Source organism: Leptosomus discolor, chromosome 5 (genome assembly GCF_034619465.1).
Source record: "Leptosomus discolor isolate bLepDis1 chromosome 5, bLepDis1.hap2, whole genome shotgun sequence".
Lineage (NCBI taxonomy): Eukaryota > Metazoa > Chordata > Aves > Leptosomiformes > Leptosomidae > Leptosomus > Leptosomus discolor.
Window position 1 is genome coordinate 8,611,630 of NC_141395.1, and position 24,173 is coordinate 8,635,802.

At 38.5% G+C, this 24,173-nt stretch overlaps 1 protein-coding gene across 1 annotated transcript in view; it reads left to right on the forward strand.

The window, feature by feature from the left end:
* Positions 1-24,173, forward strand: part of NCKAP5 (NCK associated protein 5) — a 272,102-nt gene that overhangs the window by 167,634 nt on the left and 80,295 nt on the right. The window contains exons 7-9 of the mRNA XM_086465475.1: positions 4,144-4,212; positions 10,416-10,454; positions 17,765-17,884. Of these exons, the coding sequence (XP_086321601.1) occupies positions 4,144-4,212; positions 10,416-10,454; positions 17,765-17,884 (228 nt within the window). The remainder of the gene's footprint in view (positions 1-4,143; positions 4,213-10,415; positions 10,455-17,764; positions 17,885-24,173) is intronic.

The window sequence follows — 24,173 nt, forward strand, 5'->3', positions numbered from 1 at the left end:
GGAAATAAACGGTAGATTCTTATTGACTTCAGTAGGAAAAGGACTAGACCTCAGGTGTATAGTCTGTCTGTTACTAGCCTTGAATGAAACCATGCAAACAGCTGCCCCACAGGAGAAAATAGTGCTCTTCAACATGTATGAAGGAGAGAGAGCTCTTAGCTGAGCTAAAGATGATTTTCATCATTACTAAGGCTGTGTTTTCCATCCTGAGAAAGGGGTTAAAGTCAGAACTGACAAAGTCTCTCGTATTGACTTTATCTTAGCAATGGTATCAATACAATGCAACCTGTTTTATATAAATTAGTCTGAAGTTTTCACTTTCAATTTGATTTTCCATAGAGTCAACCTCACAATTCAGAACAAAGTTGTCTCTAATTAGGCACATGAAGGTTGTTTAGCATTATCTAACTCATGATTGAAATCTTTAAGATTTCCAATGTTTGGAGAGACTCTTGTGCAAAATACTTTCTTCCAAAGGATCCTTGAATCTATAATGATCCAAAGCAACATGTAATGTTTCATTTAATGGTAAGTTATGCCACAGTTACTTTTGGCTGACTGAATGATACTGTGCTTTGAGAGCTGTCTCCCTGCAAGGAGCTGGTGGCAGGCATTGAATGTCACTTGTCTGCAGCAGTTTGCTGGGCTACATCACTTTTAGTATTTGTGAGGCTGAGGGACAGAGATGGTTTATTCCTATGTGTAACATAAAAGATACATAAAATCCTAGAGGATAGCTATACCTGAAACTAGAAATCGCTATAGAAATCAGTTTATATCAAAGAGACTACTGTTCTCAGTAAGGTGGTGTTTTTTTTTTCCTGCATAGTCCTCTGCTAGGTTACGTATGGGAGAAGTGGCTGCATTAGTGGTCAGCACTTCTCACCCACTGCCTCTGGGTGCCTATGAACTGAGAACTGTGGGCTTCTTATTGTGGCTTAGCCTAGCTTAAGTATGGCCTGAAAATAAAAATGAAAAAATATAATGGTGGTTTCCTCCAAGGAGAACTACTTTGCTTAACTGGCAAAAGATGCCTAGAATATGCAATACCGGAGGTAGACAGATCCCTCTGAGCAAAAATTGAGCAGACTTACAATAACATCAAAACCCAGTGGTTTCTGTTAAATAAATGAAGGTTTTGATTAGGAGGCAAGGTTTTGAGACCACAAGTGCTATTACAGATTTTCCAAATGAATACTTTTGGGGGAATGAGGATTATTATCAAGTATTCAGTTGCAACGTAGAGTGATTTAGTATATCAAGTACAGGTTTTCCCGTGTTGTGGTAACTGGCACAGGATCTTAAGCAAAGTCAGTCAAGTGTTCTCTTCTAGTCCAGGCCTCATTACAAAAATGCCAAATAAATAGGCATGATTTGCTCGGCAATCAGGAAGCACAAAAGTCAAGCTAATGTTGGCTGCATTACATCCTTCCACTACATTTTCGAAGCCAGTGGTGTGAAAAAGGGGTTTATTATACAGATGTTTCCACTGTGGCTTGATAAGAGGGGAAATGTAGCATTTGTTTATAATGCTGTCAAGTTCAGATTTCCTAATTTTGGTAGCCTGTTTGTAAAGGAGTAGCTCACTGAAATCAGAGATTCAGCTAACAGATCCAAGAAGACTTAGTTTCCATTTTATAGCCTTACAGCATAAAAAAAAATGGAGTAAGAGAAATATGAGCTCTCTGGGTATTCTGTATAGTATAACTAGGCATTGTAGTTCTTTTAGACATTGCTATATGGGAGCAGTCTGCCCTAACTATTTTAGGATAAAATCATACAATATATTCTTACGTTAGTGAAAATGAAAAATTAAAAACATTAAACCCATAGGTATACCAACGTGCATGAGTTTAAAGGCTGTGCAAGGCTAATCCCTTAATGATTGCTTCAAAGCAGTAAGAAGAATTTATTTTTAATGGCATTTTAGGATAATATTCATTGAGAAAGTATCTGAAAATCTTTAACTCAGAAATACATTTTTATGTACCAATCATCTCTTTATTTTTATCAATCAATCTGCAAGAATGTGCCTGTAAAGGCAAAACGATAACTGTGTATGACACCTCTTTGGTCTGGAGGACTATACCCTCCAGCTTCTGATTTCTTACCACTGCTTTTAACGCTTCTGCCTTGCTACTTGCTTCTGCATCTGTACTTTTTGCTGCCTCATCTCACAGTGCTCTCTGCAGGTTCACACATAGACTTTTTACAGCCATATGTTGAATCCATTTGTAGGTGACATTGTGAAAATATGATGCAGAGCATTTTACCACCTTTGCTGGCTCTGATTGTACCCTCAAGATAAAGCAATGATTCTATACAGTTGTTCATTTAGACTTGTAATTAGGTAAACTCTATGTGCCCTTGTCTCTTACCACCCTTTTGTTCTTTACTCTTTCGATATGCTGGATAATTATGTATATTTACTTTTTCTTCCTAATGTTATTTTTAGGAATTACCTGAATTTGAAATTGTTGTTAATTAAACAATTTATTGGACTTCAGGATTTTCATTTTGTTGAACCATTGACTTTTCTTGACAAGGAAGAGAGAACTGTGTATCTTTCCACAGAATCTTTCCGTACAGTACATTACATTAAATTTTTTCCTCTAGAATTACAAGTGTTAACTGTATTTATGACTATGGTTTTGTATAACCACAATTCTTTTGAAACAGTATTTGTTTCACTTTTACAGGTTCACAGAAGGTTAAAGTGAAGCAAGCAGTGTAAATTGTATAATAGTTGTAATTATGTGAATGCATTGATTTTAGTGTTATGGTTACATGATCTGAAGTTGTGCATGGGAGGCAGAGAGGTTTCTAGAGCTGGTTTCAATTCATAGATTTTTATGTATTATTTTAGTTTCTCAGTGTTTAAGAAAAGAATAGTTGAAACTTGCTCTGATGCAACTGTATATAGCACACTTTAGAGATTTTCATTTTCCAGTAGTTTAGGAATTCCCATATCTAGGGCTAAGCTATAAGAGTTACTCTGTCACCCGATGACCCCTCACCAGCCAGGAAGGGGAGTCAGGAAAAGGAGAGGAGACTGGGGGTTGAAGTGAGAACAGATTTAATGAAACAGCACTAATACCAACCAAAGTAGACAGAGTTATACTTGGCCAAATGAACATGCAGTGGTCACCATCGACAGGAGAGCAGTCAATGGGAGGAACCCCAGCAGGAACCCTACAGGAGCTCCTTCTCCTCAGCAAACCTTCCCCCTTTACAATGACCATGACATGATGGGATGGGCTACCCCTGTAGCTCACTCAGGTCAGCTGCCCTGGCTGACTCAAACTGCTAATGGCCTGACTAGCACGACTGAGCTGGGATTCTGTCCCAGCCAGACCAGGACACAAGCCTTAATATGTAGAAGAATACGTTGATTTACTGTAATGTACATACCAGATTGTGCCATTTTGAAATTTGCACTATGCAAAAATACAAGTGTAATGGAAATTAAAGATAGATGAAAGGCACTACTGTACAGGGAACTTTATCATATTTAAACTGACATGTGAGAGAAAAAAATTCTGATTTCAGAGATTGCATTTAGATGTAGTAAAATAACTCTCTCACTCTTGAAATGATAGGAATTATATCTAGTTCAGTTAAAGGGTGTCATTCACCGGTTAGCTGTAGTCTGACCAGTGCATCTGGAGTCACCCAATGCAGAAACCAGGCTTATGAAGAGATGTCACAGTTAAAATTTTACATAAGATTGCCTTTGTTTCCTTTTGATAGTAGCTGCCTCTGCTTCCAAGTGGCTTCCTCAGATAGCAAGTTCCCTTTAGACAGAAAAGGGGGAGGAAGAAAAGATATACCACTATCTTTTGTAATGTTTCATTGCCAACTCTGTTGCACCTGACAAGATTAGATCTTGGACATACTTGGAATATCTGCTTTGATGTTGTTCTAACTGTAATGCATGGTGTGAATAATCTCATAAATGAATGTCACTTCTGTTTTTACTCAAAATATCAACTTGCAGCAAAAGAAATCGTATGGTGTTTTTTATTCTCAATATTGAAGAAGTACACAAAGTAAGCACTCTGAGAATTTTTATGAATTGTCATGTAGTACAAGATACCCTTTGATTAATTTGCATATTTATTTATTTATTCTATTTTACTGTAGGCAGAGAATTCAGCGCTGGCTCTGGAAAATGAAAATCAGAGAGAACAGTATGAAAGATGTCTTGATGAGGTAAGGTAGATAAAAAGGTTGTTCTTACCTGATGCTATAATTAAATGAATAGAAATGAATCTCTCCCTCTTTTACAAGTTGACAACGTTCTGCAATTTTCTAGTATTACCTCATTCTAATTAAATCCAAGAACATGTGTCTGGCAGTCATAGATACTGTACTCCATGACCTCTGCTGTAAATCCTGTTTTGACCACACCTCTTCACTGAAAAGTTGATACCTCTATGACCAATATTTGGAACTGGTTTGCTTTCATTAGGAGTAGAAAATGGTAATTTGCCTGTTAGGTGTTGTGGACTCCTTTTCTGTCAAGTGGAACACAGGTGACAGTGGCTTCTTCCATCAAAAGTCCCCCAGCTTTCCTGTGGAATGTATTCTGTAACCAGGGAATTTAGTCTCTCGGCTCCCCCTTAGGGTTACATACACAGCTTTTTATGCTGGTTTTTTATTAGCTGTTGGCTCACCTCTGCTACATGGCTGAGCTTCCAATCAGAGCTTCCAGATACAGCCTCAATATAATTCACCCATCAGTTACTGTCTGAGCACTCCAGCAATGCTTACTGTTCCAGAAATGTCTGGTAGCTCCTGTTGCATCCAGCTTTCTCCATATATATAGATACATACTTGTTCCTTCCATTTATCTTGAAATAAGGCTCTTCAGCATGCACAAGAGCTTAAAATAGTTTTAAGACCTTTAGTAGCTCGAAGAGTTGCTTGGCAGAAATCATTTACCCATTCCATAATGAGAAAGTGTAGTAGCATAAGTAGTTAGCTAACATGCAAACAAAACAAAAACTACACCAGCTTCTCAGCTGTACCCTTGAGAAAAGAGTGCATGAGCGTGCAAACCATGCGTAGCAGGTGACAATCCGTGTCTTCATACCAGCTTGTTAAATTTTTAATTGGCATTTGCTGAAGTGTTACTGGCATGAGCATTACAGCTCTGGTACAAGAAGCCTCCCGTTTAGTGCAGATTTTCATCAGCAAATCTGCACTTTTGCCGCTATAGCATTTTCTGTCCGGGAGCTGAAGTAAAAGGCTTGCAGATACACTTTCCCACTAGGTTATGCTCTGCCTGTTCTGTGGCGCTGGGATACCATCATAGCCTTGGTCTGCATTGGCCTGAGTCACTGCATTCAGTGCACACTTGGATGATATTTGGGTATCTTGGTGATAAAGGTGAAATTACCATGTAATCACTAATATTAGTTTAAATTACAGAGCTTAACTTAAAATTATTTTCTGATTTTCTAGGACAAAATTTGCCTACATAATTAATTAAAGGACCGTAACTGTCCATTCCAGCAAAACACTACATACAGATTATAAGGACAGTAAGGTGTATTTGCAGTAAGATGGATTTCTGATCCAGGGTTGCAGTTTGAAGAGCGAATAATTATATCAAACTTTGCTCTGAAATTTGTTATTGTCAACGTTATGTTGGCTATTTTTCATTTTTCCATGTTATCACAGCTGTATCCATCTTCTCCCACTGTGTCAACTTTTTCAGGAGAAAGTGCTTCTCATCACCTGTGGTTTTGTGCTTCCCTGCTTTATTTTTTGTTTGCTTATCTTCTTCCTTTTTTTTTGTCTTCTGTTCTGTGTGCAGTGACCTCTTTTGCCCTTCCCCATAGCTTGGTATCACTTTTTTCTTCTCCTTCCCCTTCCAGCCCCCACGATGCTTTGGCAGTGGCACTGTAACCAGCATTGTTTTAGCTGACACAGACTTGGACTTAATCCTTTCTGATCACTGAGGTGAAGTTGTTGCCAGTGACTCAGGCAATAAAACCATATTTAATAATTTGCAAGTTCTGCAGGAGTCCCAGGTTAACACCCACCTGAGCACATTCCCTTGGTGGAGCTTCTTCTTTCATAAGAAATCACACATTCTTACCCTAGTTCATTATATGAACAATAAGAGAATAGGGAGATGAGACATAAATATAATTAGTGAATAATCCAATCAAAAATTGTGAGAACCTTCACTTCCAATCAGAATCTTCTGAGGATGTGTTGTATGTTGCAAAGTCCTTTCCAAACAGAGATTCTTACTGGAGATCTTAAGAAAATAAAATGCTTTCCGTAAATACTTTTGTGGAAAAAAAAATTTTCTTCCACTTGAAAATTTCTTTACTTTAATACTTTAAGTCTGGTATTTCTTCTGTTCATAACTCACCTTACACCAACCCCACTTCTTGAAGGGGAAAATCTCTTCAGACCTTCCCTAGTTTGGGCCTTGGGACTTCTTTAGCAGTTTTTAGGAGCAGATGTGTCCTCTACAGCTATGTATCCATCTGTGCTGCAGCTCCATTTTGCCCCAGGAAGACCTGGTGGGTTTAAAGGGAGGAACACAGAAGTTCCTGAGAACACAAGGCTGTGATCATACCCAAACCTGAGACACCTAAGCCTGCCACCAAAAAATTTGACTGCCCTGCAACCATTGTTTAAATTTTCCCTCTGCGATCCAATTAGTTATGAGTGTATTGAACTTCTGGGCTGATAAAGAAGGAGCGCTTACCTCCAAAGCTAATACCCAGCCGTTCTGGCTAGTTATGTGTTTGGGATGCTCGACAGGCCCTTGAGGTAGTGAAGGTTGGGAACATAGTTTGATAACTATTGGGGGAATGCTGCCATCTTTCACTCATCATTGAGCATCCTGAAATTACAGCTTCTCTCCCCTGGGCACAGGCAAACTCTGCTCAGGGCAGTCAAGCATCATTTAGTCTGGTCACTCTGCCAATAGTGTCCCTGCTTGGTCCCTGAGGCCCCTACAGCAACGTGATAAGGACACTTGCTATGCACAGTGTGCTTTCTGCTGAGGTGTTGGTGGCCATTAAGCTGCATATGAAGGAAGTAAAAATAACCACTGTGGGTTTTCTATCTATGTGTGACAAAAAGTCACCAGAGCTAAGTTTTTTAAGCTATGCCTGCCATTATTTTCTCTCATTTTTCTTTTGTTTATCAATTATTTTACATAGTTCTTTTCATTCATATAATGTCTCACCGTTAATATTGTATGAATGCTTGCACCTGTGACTTAAAAATGCATGCTCTGTAATCGTTTTCATGGTAAGATTCAGTGGAACTCAAATGTTCATAGCAATGAAATATGAAAAGAATATGGGTCAAGCTGAAATGAATCCTTTATGAATTTTAATAAATATTCACTGATTTTTAAAGTAATTGTTCGTCTCTGAAGTGTACATTTAAACAACTTCAGAACAGTATTTGGAAGCAGGTTTCATTGAAATGTCCCAATACTTGATAAATAAGAAAAGAGCTCATTTAATTTCAGAAAGAAGAAGTGCTCCATAAACATATCTTTCTGTCTCTGGAAAATTTAATGCAAAAACCGGGATTGTCTTCTTGTACCTTTGGGGTTTGGGGTTAACGTGCTTAATCCTAGTTTCCTATCCTGGAATTCAGCTGTCAGTGTATTGGTAAGTGGTAATGTCGTGTTTATTCACATCACTGTGCCAGCTGAGATTTCTGTCAAGCTTCACCATACTAACATGTAGGAAATTATGCAACTTAGGGTAAATGATATTTTTGCTGATGTTTTAAGAATTAGCTAATCAAAAAAACAAAGTTATCTTAAAAAGGCATTCTATTTTTAAGATTTTAATGAAGTATAAGACCTTTCATTTCAGTACACTTGAAATGTCTTTGTGCATCTGAAACCATATGTTACAGGCAGCTATGCAAAATCTCAGTACTTGTAAAAGGTATAATAGATGTTACCCTAGGGTCTCTTTTCTTTGATTCATTCTTTTATACCTTTTCTATGAAGGCCACTTTATAACATGTATATGTAAACATAATTGTGTAAGGAAAAAGTGAAGTTGGATCTTTTATCTCTTTTATTGCAATCCACAAAAGGAAATCGCACCTAGAAATCCTGGCTATTAAGTTCAAAGAAAAGGCAGGCAGTGTGAAGGCGAACAGTGTCTTCTCCTACGTAATAGCAGACTAAGAAACTGGCCATCTCTATTCTGTTCCTTGTTTCACCTTGATTAACTGCATGAATCACAGGTCAAGTCGTTTTACAGCCTGCTTTTTACTGGGATTGAGCCACAGTTATGCCTCATATCAGCGGGAATTTTACATATTCTGCATCTTAGAAGTCAGTCCCTTTGCCTTCAATCATCTCAGTTTCCTCAGTTTTTTGGTGGTTGTGACTATCAGTTTTGTAGTGCTGGCTTATGTTGTTTGTTCATATCCATGATGTCTCTTGATACCTGTAAGTGAAAATGAAGTAGGCTTGCTAGTTTAGCAGTTTATTTCCATCTGGACATTAGCGCTGCTGTAGGAGTGGAATGGCAACCTCATTTGAAATGCAAAAGTTTGGATATGATCCCACTTACTGACTGCTAAATTAATTCTAGTAACTGCAGAACATTTCACTGTGGGCTTCCCACCCCTGTTGCTGCTTAAAACCGAGAATACAGACCTGAAAACCTTTGTATGGTAATAGCAGCACAGTTTGCCAAGTTGCTAGACACTAGAATAAAGTAAGCTCATTTTGTGAAGAAACTAGTTACATATATCTCTTGTTGAGATCTATGGGAGCTATGGATCACTGGCAGGAGCTTTCATTTAGATACCTTACTTCATACACTCAAAGCTGGAAAATTTGTCACATACGCATTGGCAAGTCCAGTTTTTTCCCATTTGGAAGATTATGCCATTTACACTCCTCTGTGCGATATATAAAGCTATAGGAGTAATTTTGTAGGCTATTCTGTTGTGAGTGACGAGTACACACTTCAAAGAACCTTTTAGTTCTTCCTTGGTAAAGTAACTCCGTGTCAGAAAGTAAAGAAATAATGTATTCGATATGGTTTGTTCAATTTTCAGGTAGAGCAAACAGATGTTAAAAGTAATGCCAGAAGGAACACTGTCAGATGTAGATCCTGAAAGCGTATAGGGCAAGGCACATGTTTTTTCAAAACTGTAACATATTTACTTCTGTTAGATATTACTGTTCTAACATTAGTCTGTGTCTTCTGTTAAATCATGTATAGAGCTGTTTTATGGGACCATTGTTCCATGGGATGCCTTAAGTTAGGAACCAGTCTGGAGAAAAAAATTGATACTAGGCAATTTTATGAGCATATGAATCAAATGTAACTTTTGGATCTAACAAAATTGAATTATTTACAGAAATTAATTAACTTTAACCCTTTCCTCACACCTCAATTCACATCAATAGTGTGGGGTTTTTTTCCTTTAATTTGCCAAGAGTAAGAAGAATCGGTGCAGATTTGGTGATACCTGCATAGGCTTTACTGTAATTTCTGAAAGCCAAAACCAAACCAGAAATCATAACTACTGTCTCTTTTTGCACAGACAGGTCTCTAGTTGCTCTGCCTAAATGCAAGAGCAAAACCAAAAGCAAACACATTTCGTGATAACATATGCATACATTTTTAAATTACATTGGAAATGTAACATAGAAGTTAGACATCATCAACACAAAACGTTACCTCAGTCTCTCTTTCTGTCCCTCCTTCTTCCCTGCCCCTGTGCCTGCTGCTAAATACAAATTAGAAAGGATGTATCAAATAAATAACTTCAAAAATTCCCTGTTGAATATATAGTTCTACTAATCAATGCTGTGTAATCTCATTCCAGTCAATTATGCTATGTGGTGTGAATGCCTTCCAACCACATTCTGATGACAGTAGGTACTTTAATTTTCTGTGACACTTTATGGTTTCTGCTTGTCGTGATAGATGTACCATTTTGTCAATATTGAATCAAGAAACAATTAAACTTCATGAAAACATTCAGGACTCTATCCTCGGCTGGTAGAAATCAGCTGTAGTGAATGCAGTCAATCCATGCTGCTGCACACCAGCTGCGTATAGAACTGCAAAAGTTTGCTCTAGTCCAAAGAAGAGATGACAGAAGTTAACCAAATGCCCATCATGTCATACTGCAATTGATACAATACATATTTGTTTATAATGAGGACTAGCACAGAAGAAGTTAATATACATTTCATGTGCTCTTACTAGCAGTACCTGATGAAAATACTAGTAAATAATGAAAATACTAGAATTGGTGGTGGTTGTAGATGGGAAGTGGAGTGTAAAGCCACAAAAAAAGGTATCGTTATGCATAGTGTTTGTTTCACCTGGGAAACAGATTTACTGCAAGACATGATAACATACTTAAACTATGTTATTTATTTATTTCAGGTAGCTAATCAGGTTGTTCAGGCTCTACTTACTCAAAAGGTAAGTTGTGGTTTACGAACTGTGGTATAACTTAAAGTTGCAGATTTTCATTGTTCATTGGAGAGATATATATTCTTATACAGTATAGATTTTTTAAACAATGTTCACACATGTAATTACCAAGCATGCCACGTGCCAGGGCCAAAGTCACGTTTTTTGTAATCCAGGTGAATAAAAATCTGTGAGACTGTACATCTTTAAGGCTTGATCATACAGAACCCATATCCAATTTTTATTGTTTACCTATCTTGAGATAACAGCATCTGAAAATCCTTCCTCACAATCGTGATTTTTCCATTCCTTGTCCATAACGAGTTACGTTCCTCCTACAGTCCATTCCTGTGGAACATAAACCAGATAAATTACAGTGCATGTCAATAGCTGGCATGCTCACTCACATTCAGTGGAAGGAAAGACTTCCTGATGTGGGCCTGTGCTTGCCTGAGTAAAAGAGGAGGCTGTATGTATAGAACGGGGATTCAGCTGCTCTACTTGTGGGCTGACAACCAGCAATAGACAATGTGTATTTTGTCTTAAAAAACCTTTTTATGTCCTCGTGGTCCATTCTCCTGGGTGAGCAAGGGAAGTACTGCACAGGCAAGATTCTTGTAGGGTGACTGCAGACCTGGCAGAATGAAAAGAGTCACTATGGCTTCTATAAAGCTCTGTTCTGGATCAAGTCACATCTGAAGTTTCTGCTCACACTCCAAATGGCTGGATATGAAGTATGATTGTTTCAGATAGAAGCTAGTGGGAGTGGTATAAAATTAAAAATTAGCTTGCTAAACTGAAGAAATTATCTGGAAAAAAAAAAGATTAAATTAAACAGAGAGCAAAGCAAGGTAACACATATAAGCAGAAGTAATCAGCTGCCCAGAGAGAGTGAGGAATAACTGATAGGACAATTCTACAAAAAAGTGGTCTTTGAGTTGAACATGATTCCATGATGGCATTTTGTTGAGGGAGGGAAAAATACAAGACAAAAAACCCTAAAGATCTGTAATTATAAGCTATGAATCCTTCAATATTCATGAGATCTAGACCACTTGATGAATGTGGTATTATTAAAATGCTTTGGATCATTTAGCTTTAAAAAGACAAGTCTGAAAGAGACATAAATGTAGTCTTTTAGTGCAGATAGTGCAAAGAAGAATATAAACTGGTTTGTCTACACTGAATGACAGGACAAGAAACAATGTTCTTAAAATGCAGCAAGAAACACCAAGTTAAGATAATCAAAAACGTCTGCTACACACCCAAAAGTGAAGTACTGGAATAGATTTTGAGGACTGGCTCCAAAGCCTCCATTACAGACATCATTCAGAACAGCAGAACATCATTCAGAATGCCCCCCTGCAAAGGGGACAACAGGGACCGAAGGTGACAGCAGGGCAGGCGGTCAGGACACATCTCAGGGTCAAGGAGGCAGGAGGCTGAGTGCAGGTGTACCTGCAAGGTGGCTGCTGCGCAGCTCAGACATGATTTCTGAGGTCAAAATGACCCTGAACTCTGCCAACTAAACTGCTAAAAGTGGGGAGTGTACCCTGACAGCAGGATAGACAGACATCTACATCCATAATCATCTGCACCCGAGTGAACGGTAAATAGGTGCAGAAGGTTACATTTGGCTATCTGCACACCAGGGAGAAGGCTGGACATCCTTCTCAGCTCCTTACTGAGCAGATTTCTTGTGAATCAATTTTGGAGGAGGCTCCATGTATAGAATGGGGATTCAGCTACTCTACTTCAATCTGTCGTTCTGGATAGATAAAAAGATGTGCAGGGAGATGTTCTGACCCCAGTAAGTCTGCTCTTGAATATCCTGTCCTGAAGACAGAGATGGCCAGGTGACCTGTAGGTGAGGGATGCAAGACCCTGGAGGGTGCAATTGCCCATTATATAGGTGACATTCCTGTGGCCCAAGCTAACAGGAATCCAGAAGTAATAACATTCCCTAAATCTCTTCACCCGACAGCTGTGGCCACAAAACAGCCACAACAACCCTTGCCACAGGTTAGGGTTGAAAGTATCATTGTTCAATCCCATGGGTTTTTGATGCACAACAAAGCCTTTTACTCTAGAAGAGGGATACTGCCTTAGAGCAATTGAAGTATTGTAGCTTGGAGGTGATTTGTGCAAGCCACAACATATGGGAAAGCTTGTACTGTTGCTATCTGTGCTGTGTTACTCTGCCTGTACTCTGTATACACATATGCTGTATGGTCTGTGTATCATCAGAAGACTGCAGTCTGCAGAGCTATTGCTATAACAACTTTTAGAAACGTTAAGTTCAGCTATTTTTTTTAAAAAAAGACCCAAAACTGTGTTTCAATACAGCTTAAATGGAAATGGAGGCACCTTCTCATATTAATGTACATAAAAAACCCATCCACATTTTGTAATATAAAACCATATGTGATTAAATATTTACCAGAGGATTAATCTCAATGTATTTCTCTCTAGTTTGGGAATATGATGGTTGTTTCCCAAATGAAGAGAGGAGCTTCCTGAGTCCCTTTGCAAAGGTGTCAGACATTTTGATGACTAAATACTTTCTCAGTAATGAATCCTCCCAAATCCATAGGAACTAAGGAGTTCATGTGGATACAATAAAAACAGATTTGAATACATTTAATAAAGTGATTTACTTAGTATTGATGGGATTTAACAGCTGCTTACCTATTACTAAGTAATAACAGCTAATTTAATATCCATAGAAAGAGGAAAGAGGGTACTCTTCTAAATGCTAATGAATATTAACTGTTACAGTGCTCCTGACACCATTCATACAAGTCGTTTTATAAGAAAAGACAGGAACACAATACTGTACAATAAAGAGGAAATTGGACTCCTCACACCAGTCCCAAATAGGTAGATATCGCAATCCAAATAGTAACTAGTAAACAGATAAATCTACTGTCATGCAGCTAAGCAGTAAGACAGAGCCAGTCGTGCCACAGTGAGATAACACACCTCTGGGGCATAGTGAGACATGAGGAAAAGCTGAAAGCTTTTAGAAAATGGAGAAGAGTGATTTTGTACAGTAACGCACACTGCGTAGGCTTTGCTGTGAATTTAGAATTGTCCCTCAAGGACTAATTTTTGTTTAAATTAAGTACGTGCTGTAATGTGACGAATAAAGCACTGGGTAGTCGCCAGTATGTGGCAAGTCTGTGATTCCACTGAGAGATTCTTGTGACACAAATTGAGTGAGCAAAGCTTGAGTGATTTATCAATGTCACTGAAACCTTGAAATGGAATTACAGTCTTAAATGTGCACTTTTCAAGTATATAATTTGTTACAATACATAAAGAATTTCTCTAATATGAGAGGCTTTTTTTTACGGTGACTATGGCGAAACTATATTAAATTGAGATTTGTGCTGAATTAGCCACACAGAAAAAATTTACAGTTCTATGTAGCAAAATTATATGGATTTTCTACCATTTACTAATAGAAAATTTTACCTCTGGGAAATTTAAGTCAGAAAAACAACAAAATTATTTGAGACAAACCTATATGCTCTGATATTTACTGGAAGCATCCATTCTTTCTCCTTCCACCCAAAGACTTCTCATATCACATGAGAAGATAGGAGTGTTGGGAACTGGGTTTTATTTTTACTCCCAAGACCTTGGTGAGCAGTTTGACATTTGAGTTACACCACTTAATGAGATCATTTTGTGATCTGTGTATCTGCTCGTTGCATATCCTCCTCCACAGGAATTCAGCAGAATACTTTTTTTACTCTGGGTTCTGTATGAAAGTTATTTCTTCTTAATTTTCATCAATGAAATAAAAAAAGAAGCGAATTAAGTGGTAAAACAGAATAAGCATCTTCAGATGAAGAGCAACATATTTCTTGAACCTCCAATGAGGACATTGAATCCCATTTTGGAGAAAAGTGAGTCTCATACTGAAAAGAAAAAGTAAAAGAATAGAGAGATGCTTGGATACGACTATAGTGAGACTGTAGGAATACCTTAGATACTTGGGAGATTACTGTTGGTCGTTTTGTCCACAGGAGAGGAATTATATGCTTCACACATTTGATAGTTGTATTAATTGGTAATTTTAGGATTTCTTCTTTCTAAACTCAGACTTTATTTCACCAGAATACTGCTGCCTTTATGTGCCTCATTTCCCCTCTGGGCTATGTGTGGCATTACCATTGGCACGGTTTATAGCATCTGGGTGGGTAATCTACTATCTTATATTTCACTTCTTACAGAAAGTCTAAAGTTTGAAACATAAATCTTACGGTTTTAAAACTGTAAGATAGAAAGGTTTTGAGCAGAGGTATTGCTAAGGTTTAAATTTTTCTGCATTGTTAGTTTCCATGAATCATTTTTCACTTTCAGTGCACTTAGTAGTGTTGAAATGCAGCAGCTAACGCTCTGTTTGAAATTCTCTGATTATTTGTGAAAGGCAGATAATGATAGGTCTTGCAGTATCCTAATGGAGATTGCCTTGTGCAAGACCAGAGATAAGAGGTCTCACTGTCAGAAATCAAAGGTTTAGGGCTTCACAAAACATCAAACTCGAGATTTTTGGGGGGTCATGTTGGAAGGTTCTAGGAATTTTATTTGAGCAGCCACTTGACAGCCACCTAAAATGAATATTAAGAAACTATCAAGAGAAAATAACTGCATTCGTCCACTAGTGTCATAGGATCTGATACATACTATTTGCATAAAAAGATGCTTACAATTTTCTGAAAGTCTCAAGATGAGCTTATTTTATTGTGTGTTCACCTCTTATAACCTCAGTGCTGGTTGCAGTGGAGACTAGGGCAACTGCAGGCAAGAATTTGAACTACATCTGACTAGCGTTTCCTCCTCTGAGTTATTTTCTCATAAAGCCAGGTCATCATGTTGATAATGGTATTGACAGGACAGCATATGGGGATCCAGAGGCCTGGTTCTCCACCTTCATATGGTGGAAAGTAATATCAGCTAGGCAATACCACAGGGCAGCAACTGTCCTAAATTTGAAGGGAGACAGGAAAGTATTTTGGAGGTTTAAATGTTTTTTCCTAAATAAATCTAGATATGTCTGCAGTGTGTTATTTTTAAATGTAATCTTTATTACGAGACTACTCTTTTCACGATTTATGAGGCTCTCACACCTCAAAATGGACAACTACGCAAATTATGCTGAAAGGCTGAGTGACAGATTCTGCTCTCTCTTCAAAATCCTCTTTCTGATAGAATCCTGTATTCCTTCAAGTGGCCAGGAAAAGCATGTCTTACATTGAAGACAGATAGATAGATAGATACTTGCTCTATCTGAAAGCCATTAATGGCTTGTTCATGTTGAACCTGACTCAGCCTTGGCTAAAAGACCTGCATCTTTCAGTTTCAACGGTAGTGTCCTGTGCCTTGAGATGCAGAAGTTTTACACTCCACCTCTGATTCTAATGGCCTATTTTAAGGCTTTTTGGTACCTCATGTTGGAAATCTCAGGAAGGATCATGTTACCGCACATCTGGTGCACCAACATCTTGCTATGGCCTGGCCCGCTCTACAGTGGCCGGTTACAGTGAGGAAGGTACACACCATCCACAGTATGCCAGCCAGGAATTATAGAATCATAGAATGGACTGGGCTGGAAGGGACCCCCAAAGGTCATCTAGTCCAACCCCCCTGCAGTGAACAGGGACATCTTTAGCTGGATCAGGTTGCCCAGAGCCCCATCAAGCCTGATCTTGAATGTCTCCAGGGATGGGGCCTCCACTACCTCTCTGGGCAAACTGTTCCAGTGCTTCACCACCCTTATGGTAAAGAACTTCTTCCTAATATCCAATCTAAATCCACCCATTTCTGGTTTAAAACCATTGCTTCTCGTCCTATTGCTACGTGCCCTTGTAAGCAGTCCCTCCCCAGCTTTCCTATAGGTCCCCCTCAGGTACTGGTAGACCGCTATAAGGTGTCCCTGGAGTCTTCTCTTCTCCAGGCTGAACAACCCCAACTCTCTCAGCCTGTCTTCATAAGGGAGGTGCTCCAGCCCCCTGAGCATCTTCGTGGCCTCCTCTGGACCCGCTCCAACAGGTCCATGTCTTTCTTGTATTGAGGGCCCCAGAGCTGGATGCAGTACTCCAGGTGGGGTCTCACCAGAGCAGAGCAGAGGGGGAGAATCACCTCTCTCGATCTGCTGGCCACGCTGCTCTTGATACAGCCCAGGATGCCATTGGCCTTCTGGGCTGCAAGCACGCATTGCTGGCTCATGTCCAGCTTTTCATCCACCAGTACCCCCAAGTCCTTCTCGGCAGGGCTGCTCTCTATCACATCATCCCCCAGCTTGTATTGACTACAAGGATTGCCCCAGCCCAGGTGCAGGACCTTGCACTTGGCCTTGTTGAACCTCATGAGATTCACATGGGCCCACCTCTCCAGCTTGTCCAGGTCCCTTTGGATGGCATCCCGTCCCTCAGGTGTGTCAACTGCACCACTCAGCTTTGTGTCATCTGCAAACTTGCTGAGGGTGCACTCAATCCCACCATCTGCATCATTGATGAAGATATTAAGCAGCACTGGTCCCGGCATGGACCCCTGATGGACACCACTCATCACCCGTCTCCATCTGGACATCGAGCCATTGATCGCTACCCTCTGGATGCGACCATCCAGCCAGTTCCTTATCCACCAAACAGTCCACCCATCAAATCTATCTCTCTCCAACTTAGAGAGAAGATTTTTGTGGGGGACTGTGACAAAGGCCTTGCAGAAGTCAAAGGCCTTGCAGAAGTCCAGATAGACAATATCCATAGCTCTTCCCTTGTCCACTGATGTAGTCACTCCATCATAGAAGGCAGTAGGTTGGTCAGGCAGGAGCTGATGCTGACTTGGAGCAATGCTGACTTGGTTATTCCAGAGAAAGCAAGGAGGGGATCAGACTTCAGAAGAATACCTGGAAGGCACAGTACCACTTTGAACTTCTTCCTGGTTTGGCATAGATTGTGCTTTTTCCTTAGCTTATGCTTATTACAATATTCATATCTTAATTGCTGCTTTCTGCTTTGCATTGGCTGCAAAATGAAACACATTGCTAGCAAAGTCACTTTTTATACTAACAGAAAACTCCAAAAGGATGTGTCAGGTAACTACTCTTTCTCATTACAGGTTTTTTTTTATGTTATTCTCTGATGATCAAACAACCAGAGAAAATGAAGTAGCACATTTTCTGATTTATACTATTTTAAAAGTTGTGTATGTATTTCTTCTTTCTTAATGTATCTGACATTACTTAGAGCTTTTTAGGTGCTTCTGTTACCTGCCTTCTAATCTTCTTATTTTGTCTTGTGCTGCAGGATCTGAGGGAGGAATGTATAAAGCTGAAAACACGAGTTTTTGATTTGGAACAACAGAATCGAACATTAAGCGTGCTTTTCCAGCAGAAAGTCAAACCAGCTTCTGACCTCCTTCTTCAGGTAGGAAATGGCCTGTGCAGAAAGAAACCTATGAGCTTATATTTCTTACAATTGTAAAATATTTTTCTTCTTCTTAAGGTTATGTCAATAGGCAGGAAATGACAGTCGATAGATTTAATATATTAGAAGAATATCTGTTATCTATAATCTGATACCATTGAAGCTGAAAGTGTACACCAATGAGCTATGACTACCTATTATGTGCAAATGTGGAGAGAGGAGCACACCTGCAGAGTAACTTACTTTTTTAGGTGCTTCTTCACTATGATAAATGGAATGATACGGGTTCATTATGCCTCTGCAGGGGAGAAGCTCTGATTCCTTAACATTCTGCTTGATGGTGAACAGTGTAATTTCCTGTGAGAAGACAGCCCATTTATTTAACTTTTACCATATGTGTTACAAGGACTTAAGGATATCTTCACAGGCTTAAAGTGATTTTTTTTCCAGTGTTTTATGGGAGGATATAGCTGAGAAACTGATTGACCCATCTCCCACTCCTTTGCTGTTCTGGAATAGTAAGAGATGTTTCAGTATCCCTTTTCATTTGGCAAAGTCCGTAACTGTGAATGAATCCATCGCTTTGTCATCCTTTTGTAGAAGCAGAATTGTATTGCAGAGGTTCCAACAAATCTGTCCATGAGTAGGAGAACAGTAAATGAGGACTAATTAAAACTTAGCAGGTTTCTGACAGTAGAGCAAATTCTGGTTTTAGCAATATATGTTATTTCTTATTAGAGAAAAACTCATTAATTTTGGAGAAGAAATTTGAGTCATGTCAGCTAGGTAAGTGACATTAAATGTGTATCTTATTTAAATCCTTTGGTGCTGTGCATCTGTATCTCAGAGTAAAATGTGGCCCATGCACTGTTGCGCGACAGCTGAGGGCTGCTAACTCCAGTCAGTTTATTGGGGAAACATCATCTGCTCACCAACTGGTGCATAAAGGCAAGGGAATCCCCATGGTGAGGACGAATAGCTATACTTACTGTGAAACTAAAGCACAGGCAGAGTGGTGCCAGGCCACCATCACAGGGGTCTGGTTCTTGCATTATCCTTAAGTTCTTGTTCTCTCTCTTGATTTTGTGTTGATTTCGGTATTGCTAGGTCAGGCCCTTCTCTCTTCTGATTTCTTCTCCTTTACCCTCCTGCTTTCTTTCCTGTTTGTTCATCTTTCATAGACCTCTGTCTAGGACTGGTTTCTGACACATCCACCACAGCATGGACCTTTATTGCTTACTTCTGCTTTTGACAGTCAAATCACCTGCTCCTTCTTCCTGTTGTTTTTTTTCTCCCTGCTTCTTCTTCCTGTTAGATTTTTTTTCCCTTTTTTTCTTTTTGCTGTTTCCAAAACGTCTAACTCTAGTGTATGTTAATATTGGGTTAGATTGCACGGAAGTCATACATTGCACATTCTTTATTACAGATACAGCTCTTCTTTCCAATTCCTTGTGTGGCAACAATAAAGCCAGATTATTCTGGAAATGTTATAGAAGTGTTAGATAGCATCTGAGAAGCAGGATCAATGCTTTGACTTGAGTTCCTTGAAACTGGATTGTGTCACTGCTGTGGAAGAAGTTGAAAGAGATGAACTTGCATCAAGTAGAAGAAAGAACTAAATGATCTAGCAGGTTTTCCTGAGGGATTCAAACTATTTTACATCATTGTTCCTGCACAGTTTGGCAGGAACTAATGCATATAGATTTTTTCGCCCCTCTTTTCACTTCCTTTGTCTTTATTGGCTGCGGAAGAAAGAGAATTAAATCATTCACAAAGTCCAGGTCTCCCAGACAGCAGCAAAATTTGCTGTTATGTCCCTACCCTTGCAATTAACAGATTTTAACTACCCTGAGGAAAAAAAAAGAAGAGAACAAGTTGCAGTGTACATTAGAAAATGAAGAACATCTGTCAAAATACTTCATATGTCACTTTTTACCAAAAAAAAAACCCCTCAGTATATTTGTGAGTTTTCAGAAATTTATTTATCCTCTAACTGTGCTCCAGTCTTGAATAAATAGTATGTAGTCTGTGATCTTGCAGTCTGAGATGTAAAACCTGAAGAAGGGTGTTTCCTTAGGACTGAAACTAAGCAAATACTGTTGTGTGCCTGCACAGAATTGAAGCGTAGTTTGGATTATGTCTTCTTGGAAATGCATACATCCCAGATTTAGAGCAGTAGCTAAATATTTGTTTAAACCTATCACTCTACAGAATACTAAATATGTGGGTCCTGTAAATCGTGACACTAATCAAAGTGAATGGGCAAATACTGCTAACGTGGCGGGGGGGGGGGGGGGGGGGGAGTGTGAGCACATGGTGTTAATTTCACCTTCCCTGTACTGCCTGAAACAATGCTGCTCAGTTTTGTTTAATGCTGATCTCATCCTGGGAGTATTCACACTCAGTACAACTACAAATTTTGAAGAATGCTGCAGAAGAGAGTATAAGCTAAAAATAAATAATATTAGTTACTTTTCCTGCATATCAACTTCTGTGCTTTGGTGGTATATTACCATCAAATTATTCTGTAATTGAGATTAGAAGACTCTTGTATTAAAAAGTAAGCTTATTTTTAAACCATAAACATTCTTGACATCTCAGATTTAAACAGAAATAAAGATTTCTTTAAAAAACATTTTTAAAAAGAATATATTTCACCATTACCCTAGTTTTTTGTATATTTAATTTTAAGCAAATAATATATGATTCATGCACCTTCTTAGAAATCAAATCATTCACATTTTTTCTATGAAAAGATTGATACAAGTGTTTTGAATTTGACTGCAGAGTAATGGCCCGTATACTGTACCGATTGCGTTGTTTTTCCTCATGCTTCTCACACAGTTCAAAAGAAAAACTGATTGCTACCAATTTTTTAAAAATTCATGTAGTAAGTTTTTCATGACTGCTTCAAGAATCCTTCACTGTAAAAATATTATTAAAAGTATTACACTCATGCATTTACAAGAAGTGCAAGTACTTATGAAACTGAAGGGCCTAACAATATTTTAAAAGAAATATGCATGTTTTCTTGAGGCATGTGATTGTGTATCTTGCCATTTAAGTTCTTTGCTACTAGAAGGTTTGGTGTGTGTAGTGCTTGTAGGGAGTGACACAGAGGATATGTCACTTCTGTTGAAAAGATTAAGTAATGCAGTCTCTGATGCAAAAATGTAAGGAGGAGAAAGACGTAACTCAGGTCTTTTTTTTGTCACCTCTTCCATATTGTAGACGATTTTAAGAGCTACCCTAGATTTCTGGGGACATTCTTTTTAGCTGATGTGTGTGATTTACAGAGCCACTATTAGGGTAGATAAATAAGGAGGAGCCTGATCACCTTTTTCTTTTTTTTAAATTTTATTTTATTCAGGCAATCTTGTCTCTGAAACAGCTTTCTTAAAATGACGAAGACTTGGAAAAGTGTTTCTGTCTCAGCACTATCTGAGGAAGAGCAATAGTTTTAATTAAAGCCTAGCACAGAAGAGTAGCTTCTGCCCAAGCAGCCTTCATTTTCCTCAGTTAATTTGGTCTCTAAAAAGAGATGAAATTCTGCCTGTCATAGCAAGAGGGGTTTGGGAAAGATAACCAGGAACTCCATTTAGTGAGCCGCCTTGTGTTTTCATCTGCAGATGGGAGAAATAGTTGGGAATAATAGACGAGTAAGATTTAAAATTGAGTAGAGCAAAACTGATTGGAAGTGAAAAGGGCAATCTGTGGAGGTGATATACAGAAGGTTGCTGAAGGGGCAAGACAAATCCAAAGAGAGGATACAAGAGTAGGAATAGAAGCCTTAGATGAAACTTAACACTTCTGCTTTGCCCATGGCCATGCATAGCATCTATGAAATATTTTCAAATGTAAATGTCAATAACACTATATTTCTGTCTTTGCCTTTTTTTTTTCTAAATGATGCCGTCTTTTCTTCCGAGAAAATTTAAACTACCAAAATCACCAAATTATAATGTTTTTCCCTTTCTTAGCTATGACATCTCAGAGATTTGTTTTGACTATCGGATATAGAAAGCTCAGTCTTCAAACACAGATCTTTTTCTCATAGTTAGCTCTATTTTTCCACTCATGCCTGAAAATATAACCGATGACATCAAACCTGATTCTGATGTTACATATCCTCCTTTGACAACAATAATGACTTGTATAAAGTTACTGAGGATAACAGGGGTCATGGTTTGCCTTCTGATAGATATCACTGTAATTTGTTTATATTATGTGTCTCTGTTTGCATAAATTCAACATGTTTGTTAGCTGAAGTGTTCCCATGGATGAAGTCTTGCTTTCACTTTTCATCCAGAAAGTTGCTGTTGTGTTTTTTTTATAAAGCATGCAGGGAAACTTCAGTGAAAGGTGTTAAAAAGTGGCAAGTAGCAACATTTATTGAGGTGATTTATTTGATTAAATAAGAAATAAAATTTTCATAGTTGGGAAAGTATAAAGTAATATTTCTAATCATAAGATTTACAGTATCTCGTATCCTAAACTATATTTTCATTGCCATTTTATTTCCATCATAAAAATTCTACTTTATCAACCCTAGAACAAAGCAGGGAGGACTCTTGAAGCATCTATTTTCTCCCTGTGTTTCTCTGGCTAGATTAGTTTCATTTATTAGTCATGGATCATCCACATTGTTTAATTTGATATCTACAATTTTCTCTAGAATGCTACAGCACAGCCCGCTGAATTCTCAAAAGGTCAATTTAAATAATAACTACTTTGTTAAAACTGCATTGATGTTAGCTCTTTTAATAACCTGGCAACGGTGCCCTGACATGTGACATAGAGTGTAGCTTAGATGGAAACAGTTGTACAACCTAGCAGGAAGGGGTAAATTGCACCAACGACATTATAATATATGGGAAGAAAAAGAGGGCAATTAGTTGCCCTAACACCTGACAAAAGGAGATGGAATATCTGGCCTCAGAGTCTGACCTCTGGTTCAGACATCGTTAGACATGATGATGTCTGAATACAGCAGGTTAAAAGTGAAGTTGCATTGCTTTACAGCAATCAGATATATGAAGTATTTAAGTATTTCAGAAAGGTATTTGAGGACTTGAAATTAAAGCGAAAGACTGTCACACACTGTTAGAAAACAGTTTGTCAGCAGTCCAAAGTATATTTAAATAACTGGGTCATTATATGCTAAGCAGCAGTATAATTCCCATCTCACAGAAGCCAGCTACTAGTCCTGCCTTGTGCCTCCAGGCTCTTCAGAGAGCAGGCAGACTTGAGACCAAGATCAGCAAATCTTATTTGAAGTTTTGAAACTCCCGCAGCTGACCTGCTTATTTTCTTACTTTGCATTTGTTCATTTGTATCCATCAGAATGTCAGGGTACTCTTATCTGAAAATCTGAAAAGTTCCAGCTCCAGAACAAACTCTGTCCTTTCCTTTTTAGTAGACATATAAAAATAAATTGGATGTTGCAGTATCTGTAGTCATATTTACTTACTGAGGTATCAGGACTGGTCGCTTGAAGAACTTAATTTCAGACCTGCTAATTGTTTCAGCAGTAGTGGAAAACTGCTTAAAATTTACCACAATCTCAAGGGCTGTATCAGCAGACAAAAAGGTAATCACATGAATTGAAAGCATGTTTGATGTGTATCAAGTTTAAACTACATTAAACTTTGTCCAAAAATTAAGTTTCCAGCAGAGCACCTACTAAGAGGTGAGGCGGTGGTTTTTAGACAATTCACAGTAATCAAAATTTTTCAGGCCATAGCCCTGCCAGAGTGCTTTCTCCAGGTCAAGGCTACCAAAGGTGCACAATTACTGTCACAAAGATCATGTCCCAGGAAAAAGCATCCGGTCTTGTAGCAGTGAGAAATGATAAGAATGCTTGTGCTTATCAGGAATCAAGATAGTGATCTAATAAGGAACACTCAAAGATTTTTGAGACTTTCAAGAACAAATTAAAGGACATTTCTTCATGTGAAGAGGCTGATGTCATTATTTCTAGTCTTGCATTATCTCAGTAAAATGGTACCTACTTTCTATTTCTGTCGTGTCCTCACTCATCGATAACATCTGAGAAGACAGAAATACAAAACTTTGAATCACTACATTTCGTCTCAGCTTAGATCATCAACATGTAATAATACATTATGAACCATATTTATTACTTGCCCTGTTCGCAGCTCCAAACACATGCTGAAGAAACACTATGGAAATAAAGTATTCGTGAGAGCCTACTGGTTAGATGAACTGGTGGCCAAAGTCAGTGATGAGAGAAGGAAACATCCCCCTCCAAAGCGACTTCTATTTTTGA